General features: G+C 42.1%; 1 protein-coding gene across 2 annotated transcripts in view; it reads left to right on the top strand.

Moving 5' to 3' along the window:
• The first annotated feature begins 1652 nt into the window (after positions 1-1652).
• The window catches only part of POLD3 (DNA polymerase delta 3, accessory subunit), a 42330-nt gene continuing 16178 nt past the window's right edge, over positions 1653-27804 (top strand). Inside the window, exons 1-7 of one of the 2 annotated variants that reach the window (XM_007520240.3) lie at positions 1653-1808; positions 5654-5709; positions 10361-10463; positions 16878-16917; positions 18757-18889; positions 24793-25048; positions 26235-26307. In XM_007520240.3, coding sequence (XP_007520302.1) covers positions 1749-1808; positions 5654-5709; positions 10361-10463; positions 16878-16917; positions 18757-18889; positions 24793-25048; positions 26235-26307 — 721 coding nt within the window. In that variant the 5' untranslated portion in view covers positions 1653-1748. The remainder of the gene's footprint in view (positions 1809-5653; positions 5710-10360; positions 10464-16877; positions 16918-18756; positions 18890-24792; positions 25049-26234; positions 26308-27804) is intronic. The other variant, XM_060176836.1, reaches the window with a different exon arrangement.

The raw sequence follows: 27804 nt of genomic DNA, 5'->3' as shown, positions 1-27804 counted from the left end.
TGCACGTGAATCTAGCACTCTATATGCTGCACAACCTCCTGGGCCATGAGTGCTGCTCAGCTCTGGTTTATGGTGGTGTGGGGGGATTGAACCTGGGACTCTGGAACCTCAGGCATTAGACTCTCTTTGCATAACCGTTATACTATCTACCCCATCCTGAAATCTTCTTTTCTTTTTTTTTCTTTGAAATCTCATTTTCAAAGCACCTGGTATGGTGTACCTTGAATATAGTAGTGTTAACAATCAGTTAACTATTGTCTTTGTTTGCAGGCATGGGGTGAAGATTTTATGAGTGTTATTTACTTTATGACTCAGACCAAACAAATTTTTTTTTTCACTAGAGTACTGCTCAGTTCTGATTTATAGTACTGGAATTGAGCCTGAGACATTGAATTCAGACATGAAAGTTTTCCTGCATAATCATAATATGCTACCTCTCAGGTCCTAGAATTTTTTTTTTAATTTCCTCATCTTCTTTCTCTGAGTCTTCCACAAATCAGTAATGAGGAGTACCACATTTAAAGATTTTCCAAACTAAGGCATTTTCCATGATTCCAGTCTTTATTACATTCCACTCACCTAGTTCACTAGTGGACTTCGCTAAGTCTGAAATGAAATCTTTGTTAAATCTAAAAAAACAAACAACAATAACAAAAAGGCCCAAACCATCCAGTTCTCTCATTTCCACCACAACTGCTTATTCAAGCCAGCACCACCCCCTCACTTAAGTATCTTCACAAGCAAGTTAGGTGCACATGAACACACTCCATATATTATTGGTCACAGCTGTGTTCCCAGCACCCAGTACAGTTCCTGGCCCCAGGCAGATTTTTGCTAATTATATCTTGAAAGAACACACGTTGCAATAAATCTTTGAAGTGGTTGCTGATTTGCTTCCATATTATATTTAAGGAAATAGGCTTACCGAATAACTTACCTAAATTCACATAACAAATACCAAGAGCAGGAATCAAATTTAGAGCCTAACCCTAAAGCATGTTGTTTTTCACTATGCCCTCATATTGGGTTACACATGCTTATGCCCATTATAAGGTTTTTTTTTTTTTTTTTTTTTTTGCTGATATTTAGGGAAACTTTAGTTGACATTGTCAACCTAAAAACTTTCCTCCAGGTTTCCCAGAGCAAGAATGTCATGCCCCTATCACATCCCTCTTTGTGCTTGTAGGTACAGCTAGACCTGGCATCATATCCCCTCCCTGGCCTCATCTCCCAGCTGTAGACTTTTCCCAGCCAACACCCCTGCCTCCACCTGAAACTCTCCCCTGATCATCCCAGCTGGAGAACCTTCCTTAATTTCTTAATTACCATGAGCAGCGCTTTATCCCAGCAGATTGCCCTTATTTCTCATGGCTGTGTGCCTGAGAATCGCCTAGAATAGGACAGCTACTTAATATTATTGAAGAAAACTACGAAAGAGCAAGGGTTATTTAAATCTGATTACAGATGGAAAGGCTGCGACCCCCAGAGGTTAGGTATTTTGTCCTAGGTTTCTCATTAAGTGGCACCTGTGAGTTTTAAAGCCAAAGATACACAACTCCCTTCGGCCTCACTAGCTCCACCTACGCAAGTGGGCGCCGTCTCCGCGCTAGTGTGACCCCGGCCGGCCGCCGTAGCGCGTTGCCCTCGTTGCTGTGGGAAACGAGCTGCGCCGGAGCGGAAGAGACGTTTCCCGCCAGCGGGAACCGGGGTCGCGGCGGCGCCGGTGCTGGGAGGCGGCGGGGCGCACCATGGCGGACCAGCTCTACCTGGAAAACATCGACGAGTTCGTCACGGACCAAAACAAAATCGTGAGGAGCTGGGACGGGAGCGCGGGCGCGGGGCGGGGGCCGGGCGAGGGCGGCGGGGCCTCGAGGGACCAGGCAAGCGGACAGGAGCCGGCGCGGGGCTGCGGGGGCGCGGGGGCGCGGGGGCGCGACTGAGGAGGGAGAGAGGCGCCTGCAGCCCCGCTTCACCGCTCGTGAAGTGTCAGTCCCTGCAGGTGGGGCCGGGGACGCGAACCGGGGTCCTTGAGCTGTAATGTGTACGCTCAACCTGGTGCGCCAGCGCCAGTAGCATTTTCTTTGGTTTGTTTATTGGGAGATTAATGGTTTGCAGTTGACAGTAGAACACAATAGTTTGTACATGCATAACATCTCCCAGTTTTCCACATAACAATTCAACCCCCATTAGGTCCTCTGCCATCATGTTCCAGGACCTGAACCCCCCGCCCCCAGTCTCCTATTTTAGTGCGGTAAAGCAGGCTCGGTAGCACTTTAAACTGTATTTTGTTATTTTTTTCTTTTTATTATTTGATCCAGAGCACTGTTCAGCTGTGGTTTATGGTGGTTCCGGGAATTGAACCTGGGCCCTCAGGCAGGAGACTCTTGCATAACTATTGTGCTAGCTGTCCGCATTTAGAAATGACAACATTTCTAAGGTTTCTCTACACCCCATAACGTGGTTGGTTTTTAAAGCCCCTAATTTTACAGTTGGGGGGACTATGATTCAACCCGAATAAGTGACAAATTGTTGATTCGATTGTTGCTTGTTCCCGGGTATTTCGGTGTCTACAGGCCATGTGAATTTGCTTTGCAAACCCGTGAGCTAGGGCACGCAGTTTTCAAGATTCAGAGAGAAGCCACAGCACAGAAACTTCTTCCGTGTGATGAGGGCCTGGCTTGAACCTGGGTCGCTCACCTGGCAAAGCAGCAAACTATCCAAGTGAGCTATTTTGCCGGCCCAAACTAGGGCACTGAGTACTCATTGTTGATATTTCATCATTACGGTCGGTCAGTGGCTCAGAGCTTTGTGGAAATATCTGTTGTAAGAGGCGATTGAAGTGCTACGGCCATATAACTTGCTGCTTTGTAGTTAGTAAGTGAGAGGCAGTTTTCCCGCTTTGGACTGTCCTTTCTGTTTTTTTTTCTCTCTCCCTTTTTTATTTATTTTTTTAATTTCATTTGATGAGGAAGATAGGAGGAGAGAGACATCACTCTGGTACATGTGCTGCCAGGGATTGAACTCGGGACATCATTTTTGAGGGTCCAATGCCTTACTGCGCCACCTTTCTGTTCTGCACTACCTTTACTTAATAAGTGTACATCTCATGCTTACTAAACATTCCGTGCTTAGAATTGGGAGAGGGACAGTTTGAGGAAAGATGGAAAAGAGCAGGGCCTGATGCCAGTCTTCCCCTCTGATAGTGTTAGACCTGCATTCCCTGACCCTGTACCACCAGTGGTTTTCAATGCTTGTTTTTATGCTTGTACCTTAGATGTTTCTGACTCAGACCCTACAAATGGAGCTTCTGGGTGGGCATGATAAGACTTGTGTGGAGACACCACCCCCCCAAAAAAAAAAAAAGATGTGAAGAGAAAACCTTAGTGAAATAAGTGTAAGGGAAATGATTTCCTTTAATTTAAATTTAATTTTTAAATTTTATTCCCTTTTGTTGCCCTTATTTTATTGTTGTAGTTGTTGATGTTGTTGTTGGATAGGACAGAGAGAAATGGAGAGAGGAGGGGAAGATAGAGAGGGGGAGAGAAAGACAGACACCTGCAGACCTGCTTCACTGCCTGTGAAGCGACTCGCCTACAGGTGGGGAGCCGGGGGCTCAAACTAGGATCCTTGTGCCAGTTGTTGCACATTGCACCATGTGCCCTTAACCCACTGCGCTACTGCCTGACTCCCTATTTTAATTTTTATTGGGTATTTAATAGTGATTTATAAGATTATAAGATATTAGGGGTATAATTCCACACCACTCCCACCACCAAAGTTCTCTGTGTGTGTGTCCATGGTAACCACAATAGTTTTCCCAAGATCATAGTTATAGGTTGACTGTGTGTGTGTATACATACATATAGATAGGTGTGCATATATATTTTTTTCCTTCAAGTTCATGTTTCAATTATCTGTGAAGTTTATTACTATATTATTTCTTTTATTTATAAAATGGAAACATTGACAAGACCATAGGATAAGAGGGGGGGTACATTTTCACACAATGCCTACCCCCATAGCTCCATATCCCATCCCCTCTCCTGATAGCTTTCCTATTCTTTATCCCTCGGGGAGTATGGACCCAGGGTCATTATGGGGTGCAGACGGTAGAAGGTCTGGCTTCTGTAATTGCTTCCCCAATGAACATGGGTGTTGGCAGGTCAGTCCATACTCCCAGCCAGTCTCCTTCCTGAGGGGGGCTCCAAGACACATGGTGGGTCCTCTGCCCAAGGAAGTTGGGCTGGCATCACGTTATCATCTGGAACCTGGTGGCCTCTCCCAAGATACCCAGGTTGAAAGCAGCTTCCTTGCAGTGCTCACACCAGATGTCTCCAAGCCGCCATCTTGGCTCTGCTCCTTGTTTTTAAAAAATATTTATTGATTGATTTATTCCCTTTTGTTGCCATTGTTGTTGTAGTTGTTGTTATTGATGTTGTTGGATAGGACAGAGAAAAATGGAGAGAGGAGAGGAAGACAAAGGGGGGAGAGAAAGACACCTGCAGACCTGTTTCACTGCCTATGAAGCGACTCCCTGCAGGTGGGGGCTCAGGGTCTTGAACCAGGATCCTTAACGCTGGTCCTTTCGCTTTGCGTCAGCTGTGCTTAACCTGCTGTGCTACCACCCGACTCCATTTTTTTTTTTTTTTTTTTTTTAACCAGGGCACTGTTCAGCTCTGGCTTATGGTGGTGCGGGGAGCTTGAACCTGGGACTTTGGAGCCTCAGGCATGAGTCTGTTTGCATAACCATTATGCCATCTACCCCCTGCCCTTGTTTCAATTATCAGTATCCCACTTATGAGTGACATCATCCCGTAGTTGTCCTTTTTCTTCTCAGATAAGCGAAACTGCCTGACTTCCTCAGGTGATCTCCAGAATCTCTTTCCTCTCAATGATGGTACAGAAACAAAGGTTCCATGTCACAAAAGTTCTGGGTCCCAGTGGAACTGGGGTTCAGAGTCCTCTGGTCATCTTCCTCTAACATCCCATGCTCCTCTGAGACTGTGGACCAAAATTCTTTTTGGGGTGCAGAAGGAAGGAGTTAATGGCTTCTGTAATTGCTTCTCTGCTGGATACAGACGTTGGCAGGTCGATCTATAACCCCAGCCTGTCTCTGTCATTCCCTAGAAGGGTAGGACCCTGGAAAGGTGAAGTCATCTACCTAAGGAGGTCAGGATGAAATTGTAGTAGCATCTGGAATCTGGAAACTGAAAGGCAGTAAGGTATTAAGAAGGACAAAATGTTTAACAAACAGGGACCAAGGAGTAGGAGTAGAGCCAATGAGAATAGGGACCCTAAGATGGAAAGAGGCTAGGATATCTATTTTGGGTATGTATCTAGGAGCCCAGGACTTTAGTAATATTTGCTTAAGCTTGATAATTGACATCAAAGTGGACTAGTAATATTGAATGACAACTTATATGTATATCCAGCCTTTCATTTTAGAATCTTTTGCAGTGATTGGTCTGTGAGACAAGCTGTGAGATAACTGTCTCAGTCCTGCCTATTGAGACAGATGGTTCTTGGCCAAAGTAGGGTAGCGTCTTTCAGAATTTATAAGGTATAGTCACTTGAGAGTAGGGAATTTGGGATATTTGGGACTGGGCTGCACTGTGAATTATCTAATAAAACATTTCAAATCTTCTTTATGCAGGTTACATACAAATGGCTGAGCTATACACTAGGAGTTCATGTCAACCAGGCCAAACAGTAAGTCCCAATTTACTACGATTTTTAAAATTTAGTGGGTTGTTTACAGTAGTTTTTAACACATAGGTACAACCTCTCATCTCCCCTTGATTGGCATCTAGGAGACACCCCAGGACCCCAGTGTTCCTTCATCCTGTCTCTCTCCCTCCTTCCCCGGAGTCCTTTGCTTTGGTGCAATATGCCACACCCAGTCCAAGTTTCACCTGATGTTTTCCCTACTCTTCGTTCTTACTTTCCACCTATAGATGACATCATTCAGTCTTGTTTTTTTCCCTTTCTGGCTTGTGTCAGCATGATACTTTCTCAAGTTTTGACCACAGTATTGCAAAGGAGATGACCTCCTCATTTCCAACAGCTGCATAGTACTCCATGGTGTATATGTGCTCTCAGTCGAGTGTGCCACCACCCAGCCCTGTCTCCTTTGTGTATATGCACCATAACTTTTTTTTTCTTTTGCCTCCAGGGTTATTGCTGGGCGTGCCTGCATTATGAAACCACTGCTCCTGGAGGCCATTTATTGCCATTTTTGTTGCCCTTGTTGTTGTTGGATAGGACAGAGAGAAAAAGAGAGAAGAGGGGAAGACAGAGAGTGAGAAAGATAGACATCTGCAGACCTGCTTCACTGCTTGTGAAGTGACCCCCCTGAAGGTGGGGAGCTGGGGGCTTGAACTAGGAGCCTTGCATCGGTCCTTGTGCTTCACGCTATGTGTGCTTAACCCATTGCACTACTGCCCCCCTCCAACTTTCTTATCCATTCATCTGTGGTTGGGCATCTGGGTTGCTTCCAAGTTTAGGCTATTACAAACTGTGCTGCTACGAACATGGTGTATATAGGCCTTTTTGGGTAGGTGTTTTTGTTTTCCCTGGAGAAGGTTTGCTGGGTCATAAGTTAGCTCCATTTCTAAAGTTCTAGTGAGTCTCCAGACTGTTTTCCATAGGGTTTGGGCCAATTTATACTCCCACCAGCAATGCAAGAGTGAGTGTTCCTTTTCCCACACAGCCTCTCCAACAGTTGGTGTTTCTGTCTTTTCTGATGTTTGACATTCTCATAGGTGTCCTTCCTTTTTCCTCTTCTGTCTTAGATAAGCGAAATAGTGCCCGACTTCCTCTGATGTTTTTCAGATTTGCTTCCCTTTTAGTGATGATATAAAAACATGAAACTAAAAAGCTTCTACACACCAAAAGCAAGCTACACAAGCATAAATAGGCAACACAATAAATGGGAGAAGATACTTGCACATCACACATCTGACTAGTGACTTATGTCAAACATCTTTACAGAACTGGTACAGATCTACAAAAGAAGTGAAAGTGGGCCAAAGAACTAAACTGATGGTTTTCTAAAGAAGAGCTAGCTATACATGGCCCACAGACAGACATAAGAAATGCTCCACTTCACTTATCATTAGAGAAATGCAAATCAAAACTACACTGAACCCTTCTGTACCCCAAAATTAATTTTGGTCTATACTCTTAGAAGAGGGAAAATGTAGGGGAAGGTGACCATTTTGAGAGACAGAGAAAGAGAGACCTGTAGCACTGCTCTACCACTTAAAGAGGCTTCTACAGGTGGGGAGCAGGGGCCTCCACCCAGCCTTCACACATGGTGACCTGTGCACTCTACTGGGTGTGCCACCACACAGTCTCTTGTTTCCCCAACCCTGGACATCTTTTGATTCTCAGGGTTGTGCAATTAGGATTAGAACATCTATGTTAGTGTTTTAATGTCTTTTTTTTTTTTTTTTTTTGAGAGACATAGCTCAACTTATGCATATACCACATTTTGTTTAGTCATCAGCTAATGGGCATTTAGGTGGTTTAGCTTTCAGTTTGATGTGAAAGGCTACTCTGATCATTTGAGAGAGTGTGTGTAATGTGTGTATTATTTATTTATTTTACTAGAGCACTGATGTAGTTCTGGCTTATGGGGTTACCTGGGAACTCCAAGCATCAGGCATGAGTCTTGTGTAAACTTATTTCCCCAACCCTGGACATCTTTTGATTCTCAGGGTTGTGCAATTAGGATTAGAACGTCTATGTTTTCTCCCTCTAAGATACATTCCAAATTCACCTACGAGGATTACTGCTGCTTTTGCCAGGGTTCTGGTCTCGGTCATCCCTATAGCCTAGTCACAAGTATTTTGTTGTCAGAAAAGTCATGACACATTCTTGCTTTGAAAAACAGAAAAATCTGGGATTTGGGCAGTAGCACAGTGGGTTAAGCGCATGTGGCACAAAGCGCAAGGACGGGCGTAAGGATCCTGGTTCGAGCCCCCACCTGCAGGGGAGTCTCTTCACAAGCGGTGAAGCAGGTCTGCAGGTGTCTATCTTTCTCTCCCCCTCTCTGTCTTCCCCTCCTCTCTCCATTTCTCTCTGTCCTATCCAACAACTATGACATCAGTAATAACTACAACAATAAAATAATAAGGGCAACAAAAGGAAATAAATATTTTTTTAAAAAAAAGAAAAACAGAAAAATCTGTCAAGACTTTCCCAACAGTCCAATAAAGTTTTGTTGATTGAATGTGACTAGATTTACATTTTTCATTTATAAAAAGGAAACAATGACAAAACCATAGGATAAACGGGGTACAACTCCACACAGTTCCCAACACCAGAACTCCATATCCCATTCCCTCCCCTGATAGCTTTCCTATTCTTTATCCCTCTGGGAGTATGGGCCTAGGGTCATTATGGGATGCAGAAGGTGAGAGGTCTGGCTTCTGTAATTGCTTCCCCACTGAACATGGGTGTTGACAGGTCGATCCATACTCCCAGCCTTTCTCTTTCCCTAGTAGGATGGGGCTCTGGGGAAATGGAGCTCCAGGACACACTGGTGGAGTGTCTGTCCAGGGAAGTCTGCTGGGCATCCTGCTAGCATCTGGAACCTGGTGGCTGAAAAGAGACTTAACATACAGGGCCAAACAAATTGTTGATCAGTCATGAACTTAAAGGCTGGAATAATGCAGATGAAGAGTTGGAGGGGTACTCCATTTTGTAGATAGCTAGTTGGCATGTTTTATATTCCAAAGGGCCTGTGGCTATACTAGTTTTTTGTTTGTTTGTTTTGTTTTGTTTTCCCCTGAGCCTGAAATTGATATTCAGATTGATCCAAGTTATTGTCCGGGAGATTTGCGTTTTAAAGGCTTCTCCTCGGCAGGTATGAGTACTGAATGGGAATGAGGGAGTGGAATTGACCCTTAACAGTGTTGTTATATAGCCAAGAGATCTGGAGGGCATGAAGGCAAGAATTAACTTGGGAGGGAGAACTGACGAGATTTGGCAACTCATTGGTTAGGGAGCTGTGAAGAGTGATGACTTCCGGATTTCTGGCTTGGGTAGCTTAAGCAGATGATGATGATGTCAAGAATAAATGAAATAGACCAAGGAGAATATATAGTAAGGCAGTAGCTCTGGTGTGCCCAGGACCATCAGTTTTCGCACTAAAAGTCTCAGCTGCCATTCCCCCATCCCCCATCCTCCCATCCAGACAAGCCTTCATGGTTGTCCATTCATGGAATGTAAAGGTACCTTAGGAAAGAACCGAAGCAGCTGTGGAATAGGAGATGCTAGTCAGATCTGTGCAGGAAACGAAGCAGAGATGATAGACGGGGTTACAGGAGACTTGGTGAGGCATGGGCTCATGGAACCCAAGACAGTGGTCAAGTTTTGAGTTTCCAGAAGACCTTGGCAAATATATAACATATTGTAGAGGCTAAGCAATTGTTTCCTGAAATAAAACAACCGAATAACTTGTCTTTTTTTTTTTTTTTTTGCTGTTTTTGTTAAACTAAATGAAAGGAGGCCAACTTCCAATAAGAATAAGAGTGAATTAGTGATGTTACAAAAAGGAACATTACTTGTGCATTGTCTGGTAGCTAATAAATGAACTCCAGGCAGTGTGAGCTGCTGTACTGCAGCTGCAGAGCTGAGCATTCGTGCTCATCTACGTGGTGCTTTCTAATGTGCTACAGGAACGAACCTTTCCCAGGATCTGTTTAAAATCCAAGCTGCCTCCCTCCAAAAAAGCTTACATTGTGCTTACATTTTTTTGGTGGTGGATGGCTATAGAATGCCATATAAACCCCAGATTGAGAAAATCACTGACACAGAAATATCTGTTAACTTACCTACAATCACATGGCTAGTTGGTGACTGAACTTTATGCTTGATTCAGTGTTCTATTAATTATATGTCATTGCTAGTTTTTAAGTATTTAGTTTAATGGATAGAGACAGAAACTGAGATGGAAGTGGGAGAAAGGAAGAGAGATACCTGCAGCACTGTTTCACTGATTGTGGAGCTTTTCTCCCCTTCCCCACCTGCATGTGGGGGACCAGGACTTGACCCTGAGTCCTTGTGTATAATCATATACATGCCTAACTGGGTGCACCACCACCTGGTCCCTCTCATTAGCGGTTTGAAAGTAGGTTCATTCCCTCTTGGCCTATCTGAATTCCTTTCATTTCAGTTCTTGGCCACTATGCCGAGTCAATACAGGATGGCCACAGTCATTGTGTCCTGTCTCAGACTTTGTCTGTAGACTAAGATTAGTGACTGTCAGATTTAAAATACCCAACTTTGAAGTCACAAACTGAGAGTTGGTTGATGAGATAACAGTTCTTACTGATGACTTGTGTCTTTGTAACAGGATGCTGTATGATTATGTCGAGAGGAAGCGAAAAGAAAATTCAGGAGCCCAGCTGCATGTCACCTATTTAGTGTCTGGCAGTCTCATTCAGAATGGACTTTCTGTAAGTTTTCAGACTCTTATACTGAACTTCAGTGTGTTTGAGTAACAAATGCTGTTATAAACCATAATATGGGGCGGGGGTAGTAAAACAGGATTCAGTATTATGAAAGCTTTTAAAAAGTTACTTGAAGATGATGATTATTTTGGAATTTTTAGATGATTAAATCTTAAAACTTTTTTATTGCCACTAGGGTTATTTGTGGGGCCTGGTGCTGGAACTGAATTCACAACTCCCGGTGGCCATTTTTTCCCTTTTTTCTTCTCTTTCCTTTTTTTTTTTTAAACGTAAAAAAAAAATTTATTAGAGACAGCCAGACATCAAGAGGGAAGGGGGAGATAAGGAGAGAGACAAAGAGACACCTGCAGCCCTGTTTCACGAACACTCATGAAGTTTCCCCCCTGCAGGTGGGGACCTGGGTCTTTGCACACTGTAACATGTGCGCTCAACTAGGTGTGTCATCACCTGGTGCCTTTTTCTTTCTATCTTTCTTTTTCCTTTCTTTCCTTCTTGCTTCCCTCCCCCCTCCCTTCCTTTCTTTCTTCTTTTCTTTTTTTTTTTCCCTATTTTTATTTGATAGGAGAGATAGAAATTGAGTGGGGGGTATAGAGAGGAAGAGAGAAAGACACCTGTAGACATGCTTTACTATTCATGAAGTTATATTCATTTTCCCCTAATTTCAGATTTCAGATTCCTTCTTCTCCCTTACAAGTAACTATCTTTATTGGTTTTATGTTCTCTTTACATTTTTTTGTTGTATGAATGTATATTTTGATATATATCATATCCAATTTTATCTATCCAGTTAAATATATAAAGTATATATTTAATTGGATAGAATAGAGACAAATTGAAAAGGGAGAGGGAGAGAGACACCTGCAGACTTAATGCTCATGAAAGTTCCCCTGCATGTGAGGGAATGGGGGCTCTAACCCAGGTCTTTGCACATGGTAACGTGCACTTAATCCAGTGCACCACCCCCTTGTTGTATGGTTTTTAACATAAGCAAATATATATTCCTATTCCCCCTTGTTTTTTAGTGCCAGGATTGAACCCAGGGCTTCATATATGTGAAACGTGCTCTACCACTGATCTACGTCCCTCCACCCCTGCCTTCCTTTTAGATAAAAGTTTTCATACTATTTCTTATTAGTGATTTAACTTAGTTTGAGAACTACAAGACTTCAGAGTTAGTCATAGCCATCTATGTATGTACAACTCTGTACCCATGCCCCTTTGTCTTCTGATAACCATAATTCTTACCAAGTGTAAGAGATGGTCACTTTTATATAAATATATTCTACCTATTAATGAAACCACCCATAGTTGTACTTCATCCCTCATTTCAGTCAGCATGATCACCTGTACTTCCATCCATTTTGCTCCATGCATTACAGTATTATCTTTATAAATAACATAGTAGTATTCTACTGGATATAGATCCTATAACGTTAAAAAAAATTTCTTGAATCTTTTTTTATTTTTTGCCTCCAGAGTTATCACTGGGGCTGGGTGCCAACACTAAGAGTCCACTGCTCCTGGAGGCCATTTTTCTCATTTTGTTGCCTTTGTGGTGGTGGTGGTGGTTGTTATAGCTGCTGTTGGATAGAATAGAGAGAAATCGAGAGAGAAGGGGAAGAGAAAGATAGACGCCTGCAGACCTGCTTCACTGCTTGTGAAGCGACACCTCTGCGGGTGGGCAGCTGGGGGCTGGAACCAGGATCCTTACGCTGGTCCTCGCACTTTGCGCCACGTGCACTTAACCCGCTGCACTACTGCCCTGCCCCTTATTTATTAATATTTTTTAACTGAACCACTGCACATCGCTGGTTTATGCTGATGCTGGAGATTAAACCTGGGATCTCCGGCACCTCAGGCAAGAAAGTCTGTTGCAGAAACCACTGTTTGCTCTATCCTGTTCCCTACAACTTCTTTATCCAGTTATCTGTTGATGTACACTTAGGTTGCTTCCACTCTTGTGAATAACTATGAACATAAGAGTGTGTATGTCCCTAAAAAATTAGTGTTTTCATACCCTTTGGATATAGTCTTAGGAGAGGCATTGTTGGATCATAAGGCATTTTAATTTTTTTATTTATTTTTATTTTCCTTTTTGTTGCCCATATTTTTATCATTGTTATGGTTATTGTTGTTGTTGTTGTTATTAATGTTGTTGGATAGGACAGAGAGAAATGGAGAGAGGAGGGGAGACGGGGAGAGAAAGATAGACACCTGTAGACCTGCTTCACCGCTTGTGAAGCGACTCCCCTCAGGTGGAGAGCCGGGGTTCAAACTGGGATCCTTGCACTTTGCGCCATGTGTGCTTAACCCACTGCCCTACCGCCCGACTCCCTCCCCCCCATTTTCAGTTTTTTAATTGATTTAATAATGATCGACACCATAGAATAAGAGGGGCACAATTCCACAAAATGCCCACCACCAGAGTTCTCCATGCCATCCCCTTTCCTGTTTTATCCCCCTGGGAGCATGGGCCCAGGATCATCATGGGGTGCAGAAAGTGGAAGGTCTGGCTTCTGTAATTGCTTCTCTGCTGGACACGGGCGATGGCAGGTTGATCCATACTCCCAGCCTGTTTCTGTCTTTCCCTAGTGGGATAGGGCCCTGGGGAGATGGGGTTCCAGGACACATTGGTGAGGTTGTCTGCCCAGGGAATTCAGGTTGGCATCATGATAGCATCTGCAACTTGATGGCTGAAAAGCATTAAGATAATAAAGCAGAACAATTTGTTTAATAATCAGGAATCTATAGGTAAGAATATAGTAGATGAGAGTTGGGTTCTTTATGTTGGAAAGACCTAGGAGGTCTATTTTAGGTATATTCCAGGGGGCCCATGACTTTTCTAATTTTTGCCTGAGCCCAACAGCTAACTTTCAGGTGGGCTAAAGGTATTGTCTGGGGCGATGGTGTCAGAGTTGGAGATAGGTCTAGAAAGCTGGATCAGGGCAGAGAGTAAGCTCCCAAATATGGGAAAAGTATACAAATATCTTTAACTGTAGGTCCCATCAATCTGATCTGGGACCCATGGACCCAACATAGGAGCCTGTGTAACCTCTGCATTCTTGAGCTCGTATTCCATGGTTACAGCTAGGAACCTTCTAGGCTGCACCCAATTGAGGACCAGTCTTCTTGAGTGGCAGAGTGTGTTGGCCCAGGCTCCCTTCAGAGAGTGGGGCAGTCCATACCATTTTTGTTTCACCTTGAGGGCAAGGTCCAGTAGAGGCCCACAAAAGGGTCCACGATGCCGTTCCTGATGGAGATGACCAGGAATGGTGATTGTGAGAAGGATCTGTTAAAGGCCTAGGCCCATCATGTCTCTGTGGGAACCCCAGGCTTCCTTGACAAGGGCCCCGGATGATGGGGTGGCCTAGTAGTGACCAAAAGAGTCATCATTAAAGTGGCATTTCCATTTTTATTTAAGAACTCTCCATGCTTTCAATAGGGGCTGTGTCAGTTTGAATTCCCACCAACAGTGTGCCAGAGCTCTTTTCTCCACATCCTAACACTTTTTGTTTCTAGTCTTTTGATATAGAGTCCATTTTTGAAGGTGTGAGGTTTTATTTTGCATTTCTCTGGTAACAAATGCCATGGAGCATTTCGTTATATACTTGGTCCATCTGTGTCTTCTTTAGAGAAGTGTCTGTTATAGATATTTGCCCACTTTTTTTATTGGGCTAACAGTTTTCATATTTCTACCTTGTCTTGTACTTTGTATGTTTTTTTTTTGTTTGATTGATTGTTTTAATTAGGATTAAAAAGAAAGCTCTGGGGAGTCGGGTGGTAGCGCAGTGGGTTAAGCGCACATGGCGCAAAGCACAAGGACCGGCATACGGTTCGAGCCCCCGGCTCCCCACCAGCAGGGGCGTCGCTTCACAGGCGGTGAAGCAGATCTGCAGGTGTCTTATCTTTCTCTCCCCCTCTCTGTCTTCCTCTGCTCTCTCCATTTCTCTCTGTCCTAACAATGACAGTATCAATAATAACAACAATAATAACTACAACAGCAATAAAAAACAAGGGCAACAAAAGGAAAAATAAAATTTAAAAAAGGAAAAAAAAAAGAAAAGAAAGCTCTGGCTTATGGTGGTGCTGGACACTGAATGATTTTTGCTTAACCACTTTGCTGTTCTCCAGCCCTACAGCATCACTGATTGCAATTACAGAAGCACTCCTTATTCTCCAGCCTCGTGATTCTGTATCCACAAATATACCTTCTTGGTAGTATTTTTAGTGATTTACAATCTTAATCGATTAAATAGTGCTGCAGTAAAGCCAGAGTATGTATTTTGTTCATGTTTGCATTTTAAGGTCACATTCCTCTAGAAGTTGCATGGAAATGTGCTTCTGTTGGCAAGTACCTCGTTTTCCATTCCCACCATCAATGTCTGAGAGCCCCAGTTTCTTCTTTTTTTATGTTTATTTATTGATTGATTGGATAGAGACAGCCAGAAATCAAGATAGAAAGGGGTGATAGTGAGGGAGAAAAGACACCTGCAGCCTTGCTTCACCCATCACAAAGCTTTCTCCCTGCAGGTGGGGACTGGGGGCTCCAACCTGGGTCCTTGCGCATTGTAACATGTGCGCTCAACCAGGTGCACCACCACCCGGCCCCAGAGCACCAGCTTCTACGTGGCACACACTGTCATGTTTCAGGATCATTAACATTGTCTGTAAACTCTGTTTATATTTTATCTTTTTATTGAAGGGGTTAATGCTTTATGGTGCAGTCACTGACACATAAGTATGTTTATCCTATTTGCTACTTGCCTGTTTTTGTAAAGGATTGTTAGTCTTTGCGTTATCAATTTTAGAAACTTAGTTTAACCCTTTGTGATATAACTTAGACTTTATCATTTGTTCATGTTCTTTTTAAAAAATATTTTATTTATTAATGAGAAAGGAGGAGAGGAGAGAAAGAACCAGACATTACTGGGGTACATGTGCTGCTGGAGATTGAACTCAGGACCTCGTGCTTGAGAGTCCAATGCTTTATTCACTGCGCCACCTCCCAGACCACAGTCCATGTTCTTTATTTGAAGTTTAAATTATTTTTTGTTATCCAAAAGTTAATTTAATTTTTGTGATTAAATTCTAAGTTTAGAATTATGATGTATATTATTTTTTTAAAAAATGTTTAAAGAGCTAGATAGAGCACCAGAGCATCATTCTGGCGTATGTGGTGCTGGTACTGACAGTTGAGTTCTTCACGTGCAAGTTCTGTGCTCTAGCATTAAGCCACCACCCTCGGCTGCACGGATATGTGGTTTCACTGCTGTGGGCCACTTACTCTTTCTTCCTCCCTCTATTCCTTCCTTTCTTTCCTTCTCTCTCTCTCTTCCTTCCTTCCTTCCTTCCTTCCTTCCTTTCTTTCTTGTTTTTATTTGATAGAACAGAGAAATCGAGAGGGAAGGGGATACAGAGAGTGAGAGGGAACCTGCAGACCTGCTTCACCACTTGTCAAGTGGCTCCTCTGTAGGTGGAGAGCTGGGGCTCAAACCCAGGTCCTTGCGCATGGTAGTATGTAAGCTTAACTGTGTGTGCCACCGCCCAGCCCTCAACACTTTTTCATTCAGAGGAAGATAGAGGGAGCGACTTCACAGCTTTGCCACAGCACACTGCCCATGTGCCAGGGCTTCAATCTGGTTGAGCACATGGCAATGCAGGTATCTTCTGGGCTGTTGGAAAAGTCATGACATACTTTCCTATGCAAAAATGTGTTAGGACTTTTCTGAAAGTCCAATGCTTGGTGAACTATTTCTGGCTCCAATTTTACAAATGAGTAGATTTATATTTTATGCATATTTATATCATTTTCTCCTAGTTCTTGCATGGTTTCATTCTTGACATTTCATTTGTCAATTCATTTAGACTTCATTCTGTTGCTTTGTCTGAGGAACAGATTATCTGGTTTCATGTGATTATACAGTAATATTTTTAAATTTTTATTTATCTAATAAGCTAGAGAGAAATCAAGAGGAGGAAGGTAGATATAATGGGAGACACCTGCAGTATAGTACTACTTCCTACTCCTGAAGTTTCCCCCTGCAGATAGGGGCTGGAGGTTTGAACCTGGGTCCTCAGGCTTGATAATGTGTGTGCTCAGTTGGGTGTGCCACCACTCAGCCCCCATACAGTAATTTTTCTGCACCACTTACTAAAAGTTTTGTTCCCACTAATTTGATTTTTTTTCCCCCAAAATGTATTGCTGTCTATATTCATTTTCCCTAACTAAATAGAGAGGTTTTAAAGTAAACAAGTTGAACATGGTTTGACTATTAAATGGTAACAATTTCAGGAAAACTTGATGTTTATAAATTCCATCCAATTCAGTGAAGTTATTGAGTACATTAAAAAATTCCAAGTTGTGCTACTTTAAGCTAATGCAGTGCTGTTTCCTTACAGTGCCACAAGGTTGCAGTAGTGAGAGAAGACAAGTTAGAGGGTAAGTAGTCCTTGAGCAAGATCTTCTCTTACATTAGTGGAGGCATGATTTTTTAAATGTTTACTTATTCCCTTTTGTTGTCCTTGTTTTATTGTTGTAGTTGTCATTGTTGGATAGGACAGAGAGAAATGGAGAAAGATGGGGGAAGACAGAGGGGGAGAGAAAGACAGACAGACACCTGCAGACCTGCTTTACTGCCTGTGAAGCGACTCCCCTGCAGATGGGGAGCCGGGGGCTTGAACCCGGGATCCTTACATTGGTCCTTGCGCTTTGCGCCACCTGCGCTAACCTGCTGTGCTATAGCCTGACTCCCGATTTTTTTTTTTTAATTTGCCTCTTAATGTGTGTATATAGTTTCTGAAATATGGTAAAAGTGATATTACACCTGTTTCCTATTTTTACCACCAAGAGCTGGTGATTATTAGTAAGCATATTTATCAACATTATTTCAAACCTTTTGATAGACATGCAAAGGCTGTGATGAAATGAATGCCATATGAAACATCTCATCACTGGAAAAAGACTACTTTTTAAATACAGTGTTGTGGTTCAATAATAGCTTTTTAAAAAAGCTTTCTTAATCTTTATTTATTGGATAGGCACAGCCATAAATCGAGAGGGAAGGGGGTGATAGAGAGGGAGAGAGACACTTGCAACACTGCTTCACCACTTGTGAAGCTTCCCCCTGCAAGAGGGGACTGGGGACTTGAACCTGGGACCATGCATACTGTAACTTGTGCACTCAACCAGCTGCGCCCCCACCCAGCCCCCAATAATAGCTTTTTAAGGATGAAATTTAAAGAATGGTTTTCCTATGTCAGAAAGATTTGATAAAGCTTTTAAATTTGTCGCTTATTTCGAGAGTTTTAATGTTACTGTTCTGTTTTCAAAATCCAGTTCAAAGGAATTTGGGGTTTTTTGTTTTTGTCTTCTTTTTTTTTTTTTTTAAAGAATTTATTCATGAGAAAGATAGAGAAAGAACCAGACATCACTCTGGTACATGTGCTGCCAGGGATTGAACTCAGGACCTCATGCTTGAGAATCCAATGCTTTATCTACTGCGCCACCTCAATTCAAAGTAAATTGTAGGAGTCCATATTAGCTCAGGTCTGTGTCTAAAGACAAACTCTGTACTGTCATACTTTGTACATAAAGACTTCTGCCTATGGAGTCATTTCTTACAAATTTACTTTGAAGTAGCTGTGATTGGTGGAGATACTCTGATTTTCCTTTCTAATTTCCCACAGCACTAGGCAAAACCAAATCTATTTAATAGACTATAGATTGAGTTTCTCTTCTTCAACAAGCCTTTTGCTGGGCATTAGGGACATGGGACAAGTTAGACACAGTCCCCTCCCTTATGGGTTCATTTTCTTTTTTTTTTTTCTCATGATGCTCTTGTGTGTTTTTTCTTTGCAGACTTAATATAGTTAGTAAGTTTGTTACAGTTGTTTTCTCTAAAATTGAATCACAGAAATGAATCTTCAGATAGTAATGATTTATTCCTTTTAATTATATGTATAAGGAAGATTCTTCTCTGACTGAAAAAGAAAGAACATCAGAGCCATCATCAGTCATCGATTAATATTTACTGAGTGTCCGCTAGATGAGTGATCCCCTCACAGGTGCTGTCCCTAGAACTGACTCATCACCACCTACGTTGTCATAATGTCCCGTTGCAGACAGAAGAGTTGATGTTAACTGTATATGTAGCTGTTTGGCCTTTTAGAGTTTTTTGGACAGATTGCAAATGGTTTTAATGCAGAAGGGTTCTTGTTAAAGTTCCTACATGCTATGAAGTTTGTGTATTAACAGACTGCTTTTCCTGTTGACTTGTAGCAGTGAAGTCCAAGCTAGCTGTGACTGCCAGCATCCATGTGTACAGCATCCAGAAAGCCATGCTAAAGGACAGTGGGCCTCTGTTCAATACCGACTATGACATCCTTAAAAGCAACTTGCAGAACTGCAGCAAGTGAGCTCCTTAATGTTCCTTGTGGACTTCTTTACAGATTGATTTTGTAAGATGTTTACACAGTGGCTGCCTCTTAAGAGTGAGTGCCAAGTCTAGTAAAACCCCATTTATCTTGCAGTTAGACACATGCCTGGTTTTATTAGTACATCATAAGGTGAAAAATAGCAGCCACAACCATACAGAAAGCCCCAGTGGACTCCCCATAAATCTCTTTCTCATCTATTTATCCTGTCACCGCTTTAGAAATGTTTGTCATGCCCCCTCCTTACTCCCTTGCCCCGGTCTCCACTTCTCCAAATCCTCAACAACCAGTTCAAATGTTGTCTTCCAGAAACCTATGCCTAATTTGATACCTGTCTACCTTCCATCTCAAAACAACTTTTTCTTGATCTTCCTTGGCCAGGATGAGATCTGGTTGATCTTTTGTATCCTTCCTGACATAGGTAATGGACTGTAGTGCATATAGGTTTTAGAAATTGATGGTTAGGAACTTTGTTGCTTAATGACCCTCAGACTTAAGGCAAATTACTTAAACTTTTTAAGCTTTGATTTCTTCATCTTAAAGTTAGATGTAATAATGCCTACTTTGTGGTGTCATATTGAGCGTTTTGGTCAGTTCCCAAAGAAGACTTGCTACCTTAACAGGTATTAAATTAAGCAAAGATTTGAAGTGTACCTCTAACACTCTAGAGTTGAATAGTACCCGCTACCTGATAGTCAATGGAAGTATGAGATGTAAGGACAAAACTGAGAGAAAGCACATTCCTCTTACAGAACCACATTTCTTTTTTTTTTAATTTTTATTTTTTTATTTAAGAAAGGATTAATTAACAAAACCATAGGGTAGGAGGGGTACAGTTCCACACAATTCCCACCACCCAATCTCCATTACCCACCCTGTCCCCTAATAGCTTTCCCATTCTCTATCCCTCTGGGAGCATGGACCCAGGGTCATTGTGGGTTGCAGAAGGTAGAAGGTCTGGCTTCTGTAATTGCTTCCCCGCTCAACATGGGCGTTGACTGGTCGGTCCATACTCCCAGTCTGCCTCTCTCTTTCCCTAGTAGGGTGGGTCTCTGGGGAAGCGGAGCTCCAGGACACATTTGTGGGGTCTTCAGTCTAGGGAAGCCTGGCCGGCATCCTGATGACATCTGGAACCTGGTGACTGAAAAGAGAGTTAACATACGAAGCCAAACAAATTGTTGAGCAATCATGGACCCAAAGCTTGGAATAGAGGAGAGGAAGTGTTAGGGAGGTACTCACTGCAAACTCTAGTGCACTTCTGCTTTCAGGCATATATTTTGCAGTAGTTTACGGATACGTGTGAACATATGCTTTCTCTCACAGAAACTGGTGTATATCTAGGTTTTGGGACTTTGTTAGAAAGTGAACCACCTGAGATGAAATTAGAGTATACTATGAAAGGAAAGGTCTCACCCGAGTAATGGAGTTGAAGGGTTGTCATTCCACACGTGAAGTCTCTGGACACAGTCTGAAGTGAAGCATGTTGAGGTGGCAATCGTTGTGTTGGTTAGGTTGTGATCGGCAGATGCAATATTATTTGATATGGATTGGGAGAGGCATACGGGAAAGTGGGCCCTATCCAATGGTTCCAGGACTGGAGGAAGTAGAGGCTCCATAGTGGAGATGTGAGGTTCCTGCTGTCTTAGGGTTCAAAAAGACAATCGATAGTTAATGTTATCATCACATTATTTGGTAATTGGGTTAACTTTGAAAAGTCCTTTTGTTAGGGTTTGCTGTACCCAGTATCTTGTATATAGCTGTGCTATTGGTTGCTTCTGATCTACTTGGTCTAGGCTTTTGAGAGAGTCTACATATCACTTACACAGCCTATATATTGAAAAGATTGTGTTTTGAAAAACTTCGAGACATACAATTAATTTTCCCCCCCTCATATTAACTGGTGATTTATATGACTACATTTTACTAGGAGTATACATAAACACCATTCCCACCACCAAAAGACTGTGACCCATCCCTCCCACCCACTCCCACCCCCCACTGTCCCAGGAAGCTGCATGTCTACTCCTCACCACAGGGTTTTTACTTTGGTGCCCTACTTACAATTTGGTCAGGTCCTGCTTTTAGTTTCCCTTTCAGATCTTCTTACTCAACTTTTGTTGATGAGTGGGATCATCCCATACTCATCTTTATCTTTCTGACTTAGCTCACTTAACATAATTCCTTCTAGCTCTGTCCAAGATGGGTCAGCGAAGGTGGGTTCATTGTTCTTGATAGCTGCATAGTATTCCATTGTGTATATATACCACAGCTTTCTCAGCCACTCATCTGTTGTTGGGCACCTGGGTTGCTTCCAGGTTTTAGCTATTATGAATTGTGCTGCTATGAACATAGGAGTAGACACCTCTTTTTGGTTGGGTGTTATGGAGTCCTTGGGGTATAACCCCAGGAGAGGAATTACTGGATCATATGGGAGGTCCATGTCTAGCCTTGTGAGAGTTTTCCAGACTGCTCTCCACAGAGGCTGTACCAATTTACATTCCCACCAGCAATGTAAAAGGCAGAACCACATTTCTTTTATAGCTAGAACTTGAGAATGTGATGTAGGAAATGATGATACAAGACCGGAAGAGAAGTGAGAGTTTCTGGCGACTGTGTTATTAAGGGGGCTACACTTTATTCTGAGTACTGTGGGACCACTCAAGATTTCTTTCAGCAGATAAATGATCTTATAGCAAGATCACTCTGGCTGTGATGTTGAAGAGAGGTCAGAAGAGAATCATAACAGGCTATGGCTGATGGCTGAAGATCTGGGGGAGAAAGGCTAGCAGTTGATAGAGCTGAGTGCTTAAGGAGCAATAGAGGCAATTGCTCAATAGGCAATAGTTTGTGACTTCCTTGAGAAGAGACTACAGACCTGAAGTGTAGTACCAGGCAAAATAGAAGCATTCAGTAAACAAAAGTTAATGATACAGATGTTTTTTAATTCAAAACACTGAGTACAGCAGGCATGTTTGATAAGCAAATGTTTGATAAATAAATATAATTGTATAGCCAAAGAGTAATAATTTGCAAGTTTCTTCATTATTATTAAAAAAAAAATAGCTGAGGTATTTTTAAGATTATGAGTGAGAAAGAGGAGAAAGATAACCAGAGCATTATTCTGTCACATACTAGAAATCAAACCTGGGACCAAATGCCCAAGAGCCCACTCTACTATCCACTCTGCTACCTCCTAGGCTTCAAGTCTGGTATTTTTTTAGGAAAGAATTATAAGAAAATGATAACACCCTGATTAACTTTTATTTTAAGATTTTACTTATTCATGAGAAAGATAGGAGGAGAGAAAGCCAGACATCACTCTGGTACATGTGCTGCCAGGGATTGAACTTGGTTGAGAGTCCAGTGCTTTACCCACTGCACCACCTCCTGGATCATACACCCTGATTAACTTTATATAAACTATATCACTATGCAATTTCAAAAATAATCTATTAAATTCTAGTCATGTAACATGCCAAGCTAAGAGTCAGTTCTGTCATATCTAGCAAGTAAACAATACAGAAGTTCAAAATGAAATCCTCACAGGGACTGCTAAAATAACATGGCAAAGAGACATGTAATAGGAAGTATTTTAATGAAATTTAATGAAGCTTTACTTCCAAATAAAGAGATTTGTGTTCATTCCTGAGAAATATGGACCTTCTGAGATCTGACTTCTTGTTTCATGAGTTGTAAGAAGTATTGTGACAGGAAGAAAGTTGAAATCTTAGGCTTCAACAGAGATTCTTCTCTGTTCAGATATCTTCCCAGCCAGGTTTCTTTCTCATTGCCAATTTCTGGTCCTGACCCTAAGGTGTAGAATGTTGACCAAATTGGGAAAAAAGAGTATCTTGGGACCAACTCTAGATGCTGGCAATGAAAGATGTAGGCCTTGCAGGTCCAAAGAGAAAAAGCAGTGAGTGAAAGTCAGTGATTTCCATCTGCTCTTAACTGATGCACCATCAGCGTTTATGTGGGGCTTTCTGGTGTGGGCCATAGCAAGTCAGTGAAAGGTTTCAGAAATTCAGTCATCAGAGATCTTTTTTTTTTTTAAAGATTTTATTTATTTATTAATGAAAAAGATAGGAGGAGAGAGAAAGAACCCGACATCACTCTGGCACATGTGCTGCCAGGGATCAAACTCAGGATCTCATGCTTGAGAGTCCAAAGCTTTATCACTGCGCCACTTCCTGGGCCACCAGAGATCTCTTCTAAGGTCAGTTATTTTAGCAGTTCATCTTGAAATTGCATTGTAGTCACTCCCTCCGTTACCACAATTTTTCCTCCCTCTCCCTCTCCCCTGATTGATTTCATTACATGTTAGAGTTTCTCACGAGGGAGAAAGAAGCCAGAGCACCACTCTGCTACCTGTGGTACCAGGGATCAAACCTGGGAACTTCAGCCTTGCCAGCTCTACCAATTGACTATTTTCTGTCCTGTGCCATGTAGTTTCTTGGCTTCTCCTTTCTCCAGCCTTGAGTTGAAGTAATGCACTAAAGGAGGGAAGAAGCCAGAAGCCTTTCAGTGGCTTATATATTTATTCTTTCAACATAAATATCAACACTTCCCTATTTTGTATGAGTTTTTACATACACCCTAGTAGCAAAAGACATGGGGAAATAATTGTTCTTTGTTAGGAAAAGTAGGGGAACTTTGCTTTAAGTACAACCTATTGAACAAGCTGGATCAATTTATAGTGTGGAGGAGGACATTCTAGACTTGTGAGACAGGCACATACATAATAATGAAAGGAGAAAATAGTCTTTTCTTGAATATGCCATGCAAACTTGTAATTTTCTTCACTTGGCTCTGGGACTACCTGTCTGGTACTATTAGTTGATGATATTAGAAATTATTAACAAATGACTGCAAAGTGGTTACAGGAGCCAGTGACTGTTCCCAGCTTCTGTATTCTAAAGCATCATCTGCTCTGACCAGGAAAGTTGCCAGAAAATCTGCTAATATTCAAATCCCTTCATTTTTCACTCAGTCAATAACTTATTGCATACCTAGCCCTGTAAGCTCATTAAAAAGAAGGGAGAACCATTTAGTTTCCAAAGAGTGGTGAATTCATTAGTAGTTGGTCTTTTGTTTTACTATGGTCTTGATGTTTGTTTTTTAATTTGTTTGTATTTTAACCAGAGCATTGATCAGCTCTGGCTTGTGGTGGTGACAGGGATTGAATCTGGCACCTCAGAGCCTCTGCTATAACAAACTGTTATATATTCCACAGGCGAATGGAATTTTGTTCAATTTTTTTTTCTTCTGGTGTGTGTGTGTGTGTGTGTGTGTGTGTGTGTGTGTGTGTGAGATTCCACTGCTCCTGGTAGACTCTTCCTTCTAGGGTCTTTTTTTGTGTGTGTGTGTGTGTGTGTGTGTGTGTGTGTGTGAGAGAGAGAGAGAGCGAGAGAGCGAGAGAGACATTCCACTGCTCCTGGTAGACTCTTCCTTCCCCTCTCCCCTTTCATTGTCAGAGGCAGAGAAGAAGAAATAATTGCTCTACTGCTCATGAAGCTTCTGTGCATGGTGCTTGCATGTGCTAACAGGGACTTGAACCTGAATCCTTAAACATGGTAATGTGTGTTCTATTGGCTAAGCTTTATCCTGACCTATGGTATGTTCTTACTGTTTTGAATTAGGATGTGTTTCTGAAAACAACACTCAATATGCTTATAGTGGTTCTCTTACTAACTAGAGGCATATCTTTGAGCAGGTCACCTCTCAAATACTTGCTTAATTGTCTCCATTACATTAGTAATTTCTGAAATCATTCTAGTTCTAACATTGTATAATCTTACAGTATTAGGATCAGAAAGGGCTATGTGAAAGAAAAGAGTTGGCAAGGTTTGACATTGATTTAATGTAACATTCCTGTCCTCAGGTTTAGTGCCATCAAGTGTGCAGCTGCAGTCCCCAGAGCCCCTGTTGAATCATCTTCTGAAAAGTTTGAGCAGGCAAATCTTCAGGTATCAAGCGATACCAATCATGAGCTGAGCACCAATGGTCACGGCCCACCTACTTCCAAGCAAGTTTCCCAGCAGCCCAAAGGAATTATGGGAATGTTTGCCTCTAAAGCTGCTTCTAAGACCCAGGATACCAACAAAGAAACCAAAACAGAGGCTAAAGAGCTAACAAATGTAAGTCTTCTAGGTTCTAGGTTGAGAAAGCAGCATAATGGTTATGCAAAATGACTCTCATGCCTGAGGCTCCAAAGTCCCAGGTTTAGTCCCCCATACCACTATTAGCCAGGGAGGGCTGAGTAGTGCTCTGGTAAAAACAAAACACAACAACAACAAAAAGCCCCCTCAAATGTAAGTCTTCTATTTATTTACCACCAGGGTTAGGACTTGGTGCCTGCATAACTCCATTGCTCTTGATGACCATTTTTTTCCCGTTTTGAGAGAGGGAGGAGTGCCGTTTACTTCTTATGAAGCTTTCCCTTGCAAATTGGCGATTGGAGGCTTGAATCTGGGTCCTTGTGCACAGTAATGGAAGCCACCACCCAGTCCCCAAGTGTAAATTTTCTTTAAAGTTATGACTTACCAGGTCAGAATGAGTAACTAGAAAAGCATTAACAGTTCTAGTGGTAATAGTTTAATATAAGGTTCTGATATTTAGATCTAATTTTTTACTTCAGTTTCACTCTTTTGATAGTCTCATCTAAAACAGTTCTTTTTTTCTTTGAAAAATGCTTCTCTTCAAGTCTTGATTCTCCTCTGAAGTATGAAGGATTGAGTATCAGCAATGTGTCAGTTTGGGAACATCTTCCATTCTGAGTTTTGCTGTGTGCCTGCCTTCCTATAATACTTAATACTCTCATTATAGTTTCACTTGCTTTCTTTTGCTTCCCTGATTTTTTTATGTTCACCTAAAATTTATCAGCTTCAGAAAGGCATCATTAAGATACTACTAAAACAAACGGGAGTCGGGCGGTAGCAAAGCGGGTTAAGCGCAGGTGGTGCAAAGCGCAAGGACAGGGATCCCGGTTTGAGGCCCCAGCTCCCCGCCTGCAGAAGAGTTGCTTCACAAGCAGTCTTTCTCTCCCCCTATTAATTCTTGCGTATTTAAGTATAATCTGGGTACATTCACATGTAATAATTCTGTAAGAACTATGAGAAGCTTTGACGATTACTACTGGATACTGATTCATCTGGATTTGTTCTTGTATCTAATGGGCACACACCCCATTCTGGCATGGTTAAATAGAGACAGTACCACAAAACTATGCTCTGTTCTTATTAGAGTTTTTGATCATGGCAACTTGAACAGCTTAAACTCTAGGAAAAAAAAAAGCCTTATGTGTCTTCTTGTCTGTGTTTTTAGGCATCTTCGGCAGGCAGCAAGGCACCAGGGAAAGTGAATGTGATGAGCAATTTTTTTGGGAAAGCTGCTATGAGTAAGCATGTTCTTACCTTTCTTTGACTAATAATGTAGAGTGTCCAGGTGAAAGCCCCTTTGTTCTGTTTTTACTTAGTCAGAATGCTACCACGTAGCATCCAACCTACTAACATAAATTTGAAGTCTGCTGAATAATTAATGAAAGTAGACAGTTAAAACAATGGATTTTGTGTGTGAGCTGGGTGCAGTTTAGATCTATTGGGTAGTGGTTTTCTGCTTGTATTTTCATTTCTTACTTTGAAAAGAGAATTAAGAGGCCAGGTGATAGCACATCTCAAACAGAGTGCACAAATCACCATGAGCAAGGACCCTGGTTCAAACTTTAGGTCCCTATCTGCAGAGGGAGGAATCTTCACAAATGGTGAAGCAGTGCTGCAGGTCTCTCTCTGTCTCTCCCTCCTTCCCGGCTCCCCCCACCCCATCCTCTCTCTGTTTCTATCAGTAAAAATAAAAAAATAAGGGTCTGGGGGGACTACCAGGAACAATAAATTTGTTGCATAGGAACCGAGCTCAGCAAATACCCTGGTGGCAATAAAATAAAATAATTATATATTTGTTTCATAGGGTTCTTGGAAGTAGATGATTAAACTAGAGGGAAGCTGCCTGCCTGATTAGATGGTGGTAGTGTTGAGGTTAGCAAACCTTGATTGAGGTCAGTTTACCTGCTGTGGTCATTCCTGCCTCCCAGAGGGCCGCAAAGCAAATCTTTGTGCTGTCCTTTAGTTCTCTCTTTTATATATATATATATATATATATATATATATTTTTTTTTTTTTTTTCACCTTTTTTTGTCCTTGTTTTTCATTGTTGTTGTAGTTATTGTTGTTATTGATGTCATCGTTGTTGGATAGGACAGAGAGAAATGGAGAGGGGGAGAGAAAGACACCTGCAGAACTGCTTCAATGCCTGTGAAGCGACTCCCCTGCAGGTGGGGAGCCAGGGACTCGAACCAGGATCCTTAGCTGGTCCTTGCGCTTTGCGCCACGTGCGCTTAACCTGCTGCGCTACTGCCCGGCTCCCTTTAGTTCTCTTTTTAAAAATTTTATTTACTACACATGTGAGGATTGTGTGTGTGGGGGAGGGATTCTTGTGAGAAAAGCCAGAGCACAGTTCTGATAAATGTGGTCCTGGGGATGGGACACAGAGCCTTGGCATGCAAGTCCATTGTTTTACTAGTTGAGCCATTTCCTTAGTCTTTTCATAGATTACTTATAGTAATGAACTACTAAACCTCAGTGTGAATTAAAAGAACCTAGGGAGTAATGACAATTTAGAAATACTTCCAGAGGACTGAGGGAGATGGCGTAATGGTTCTGCAACAGACTTTTATGCCTGAGACTGAGCTCCCAGGTTCAACCCTAGCACCAGAATAAACCAGAACTGAGCAGTGCTCTTATCTATGTCTCATTAAAAATAATAATGATGATCTTTTAAAAGCATACTTGTTTTTGGGAGTTGGGCAGTAGCGCAGCGGGTTACGGGTAGGTGAAGCAGG

Source organism: Erinaceus europaeus, chromosome 17 (assembly GCF_950295315.1).
Source record: "Erinaceus europaeus chromosome 17, mEriEur2.1, whole genome shotgun sequence".
Lineage (NCBI taxonomy): Eukaryota > Metazoa > Chordata > Mammalia > Eulipotyphla > Erinaceidae > Erinaceus > Erinaceus europaeus.
This window is presented reverse-complemented; position numbering and strand designations above follow the sequence as displayed.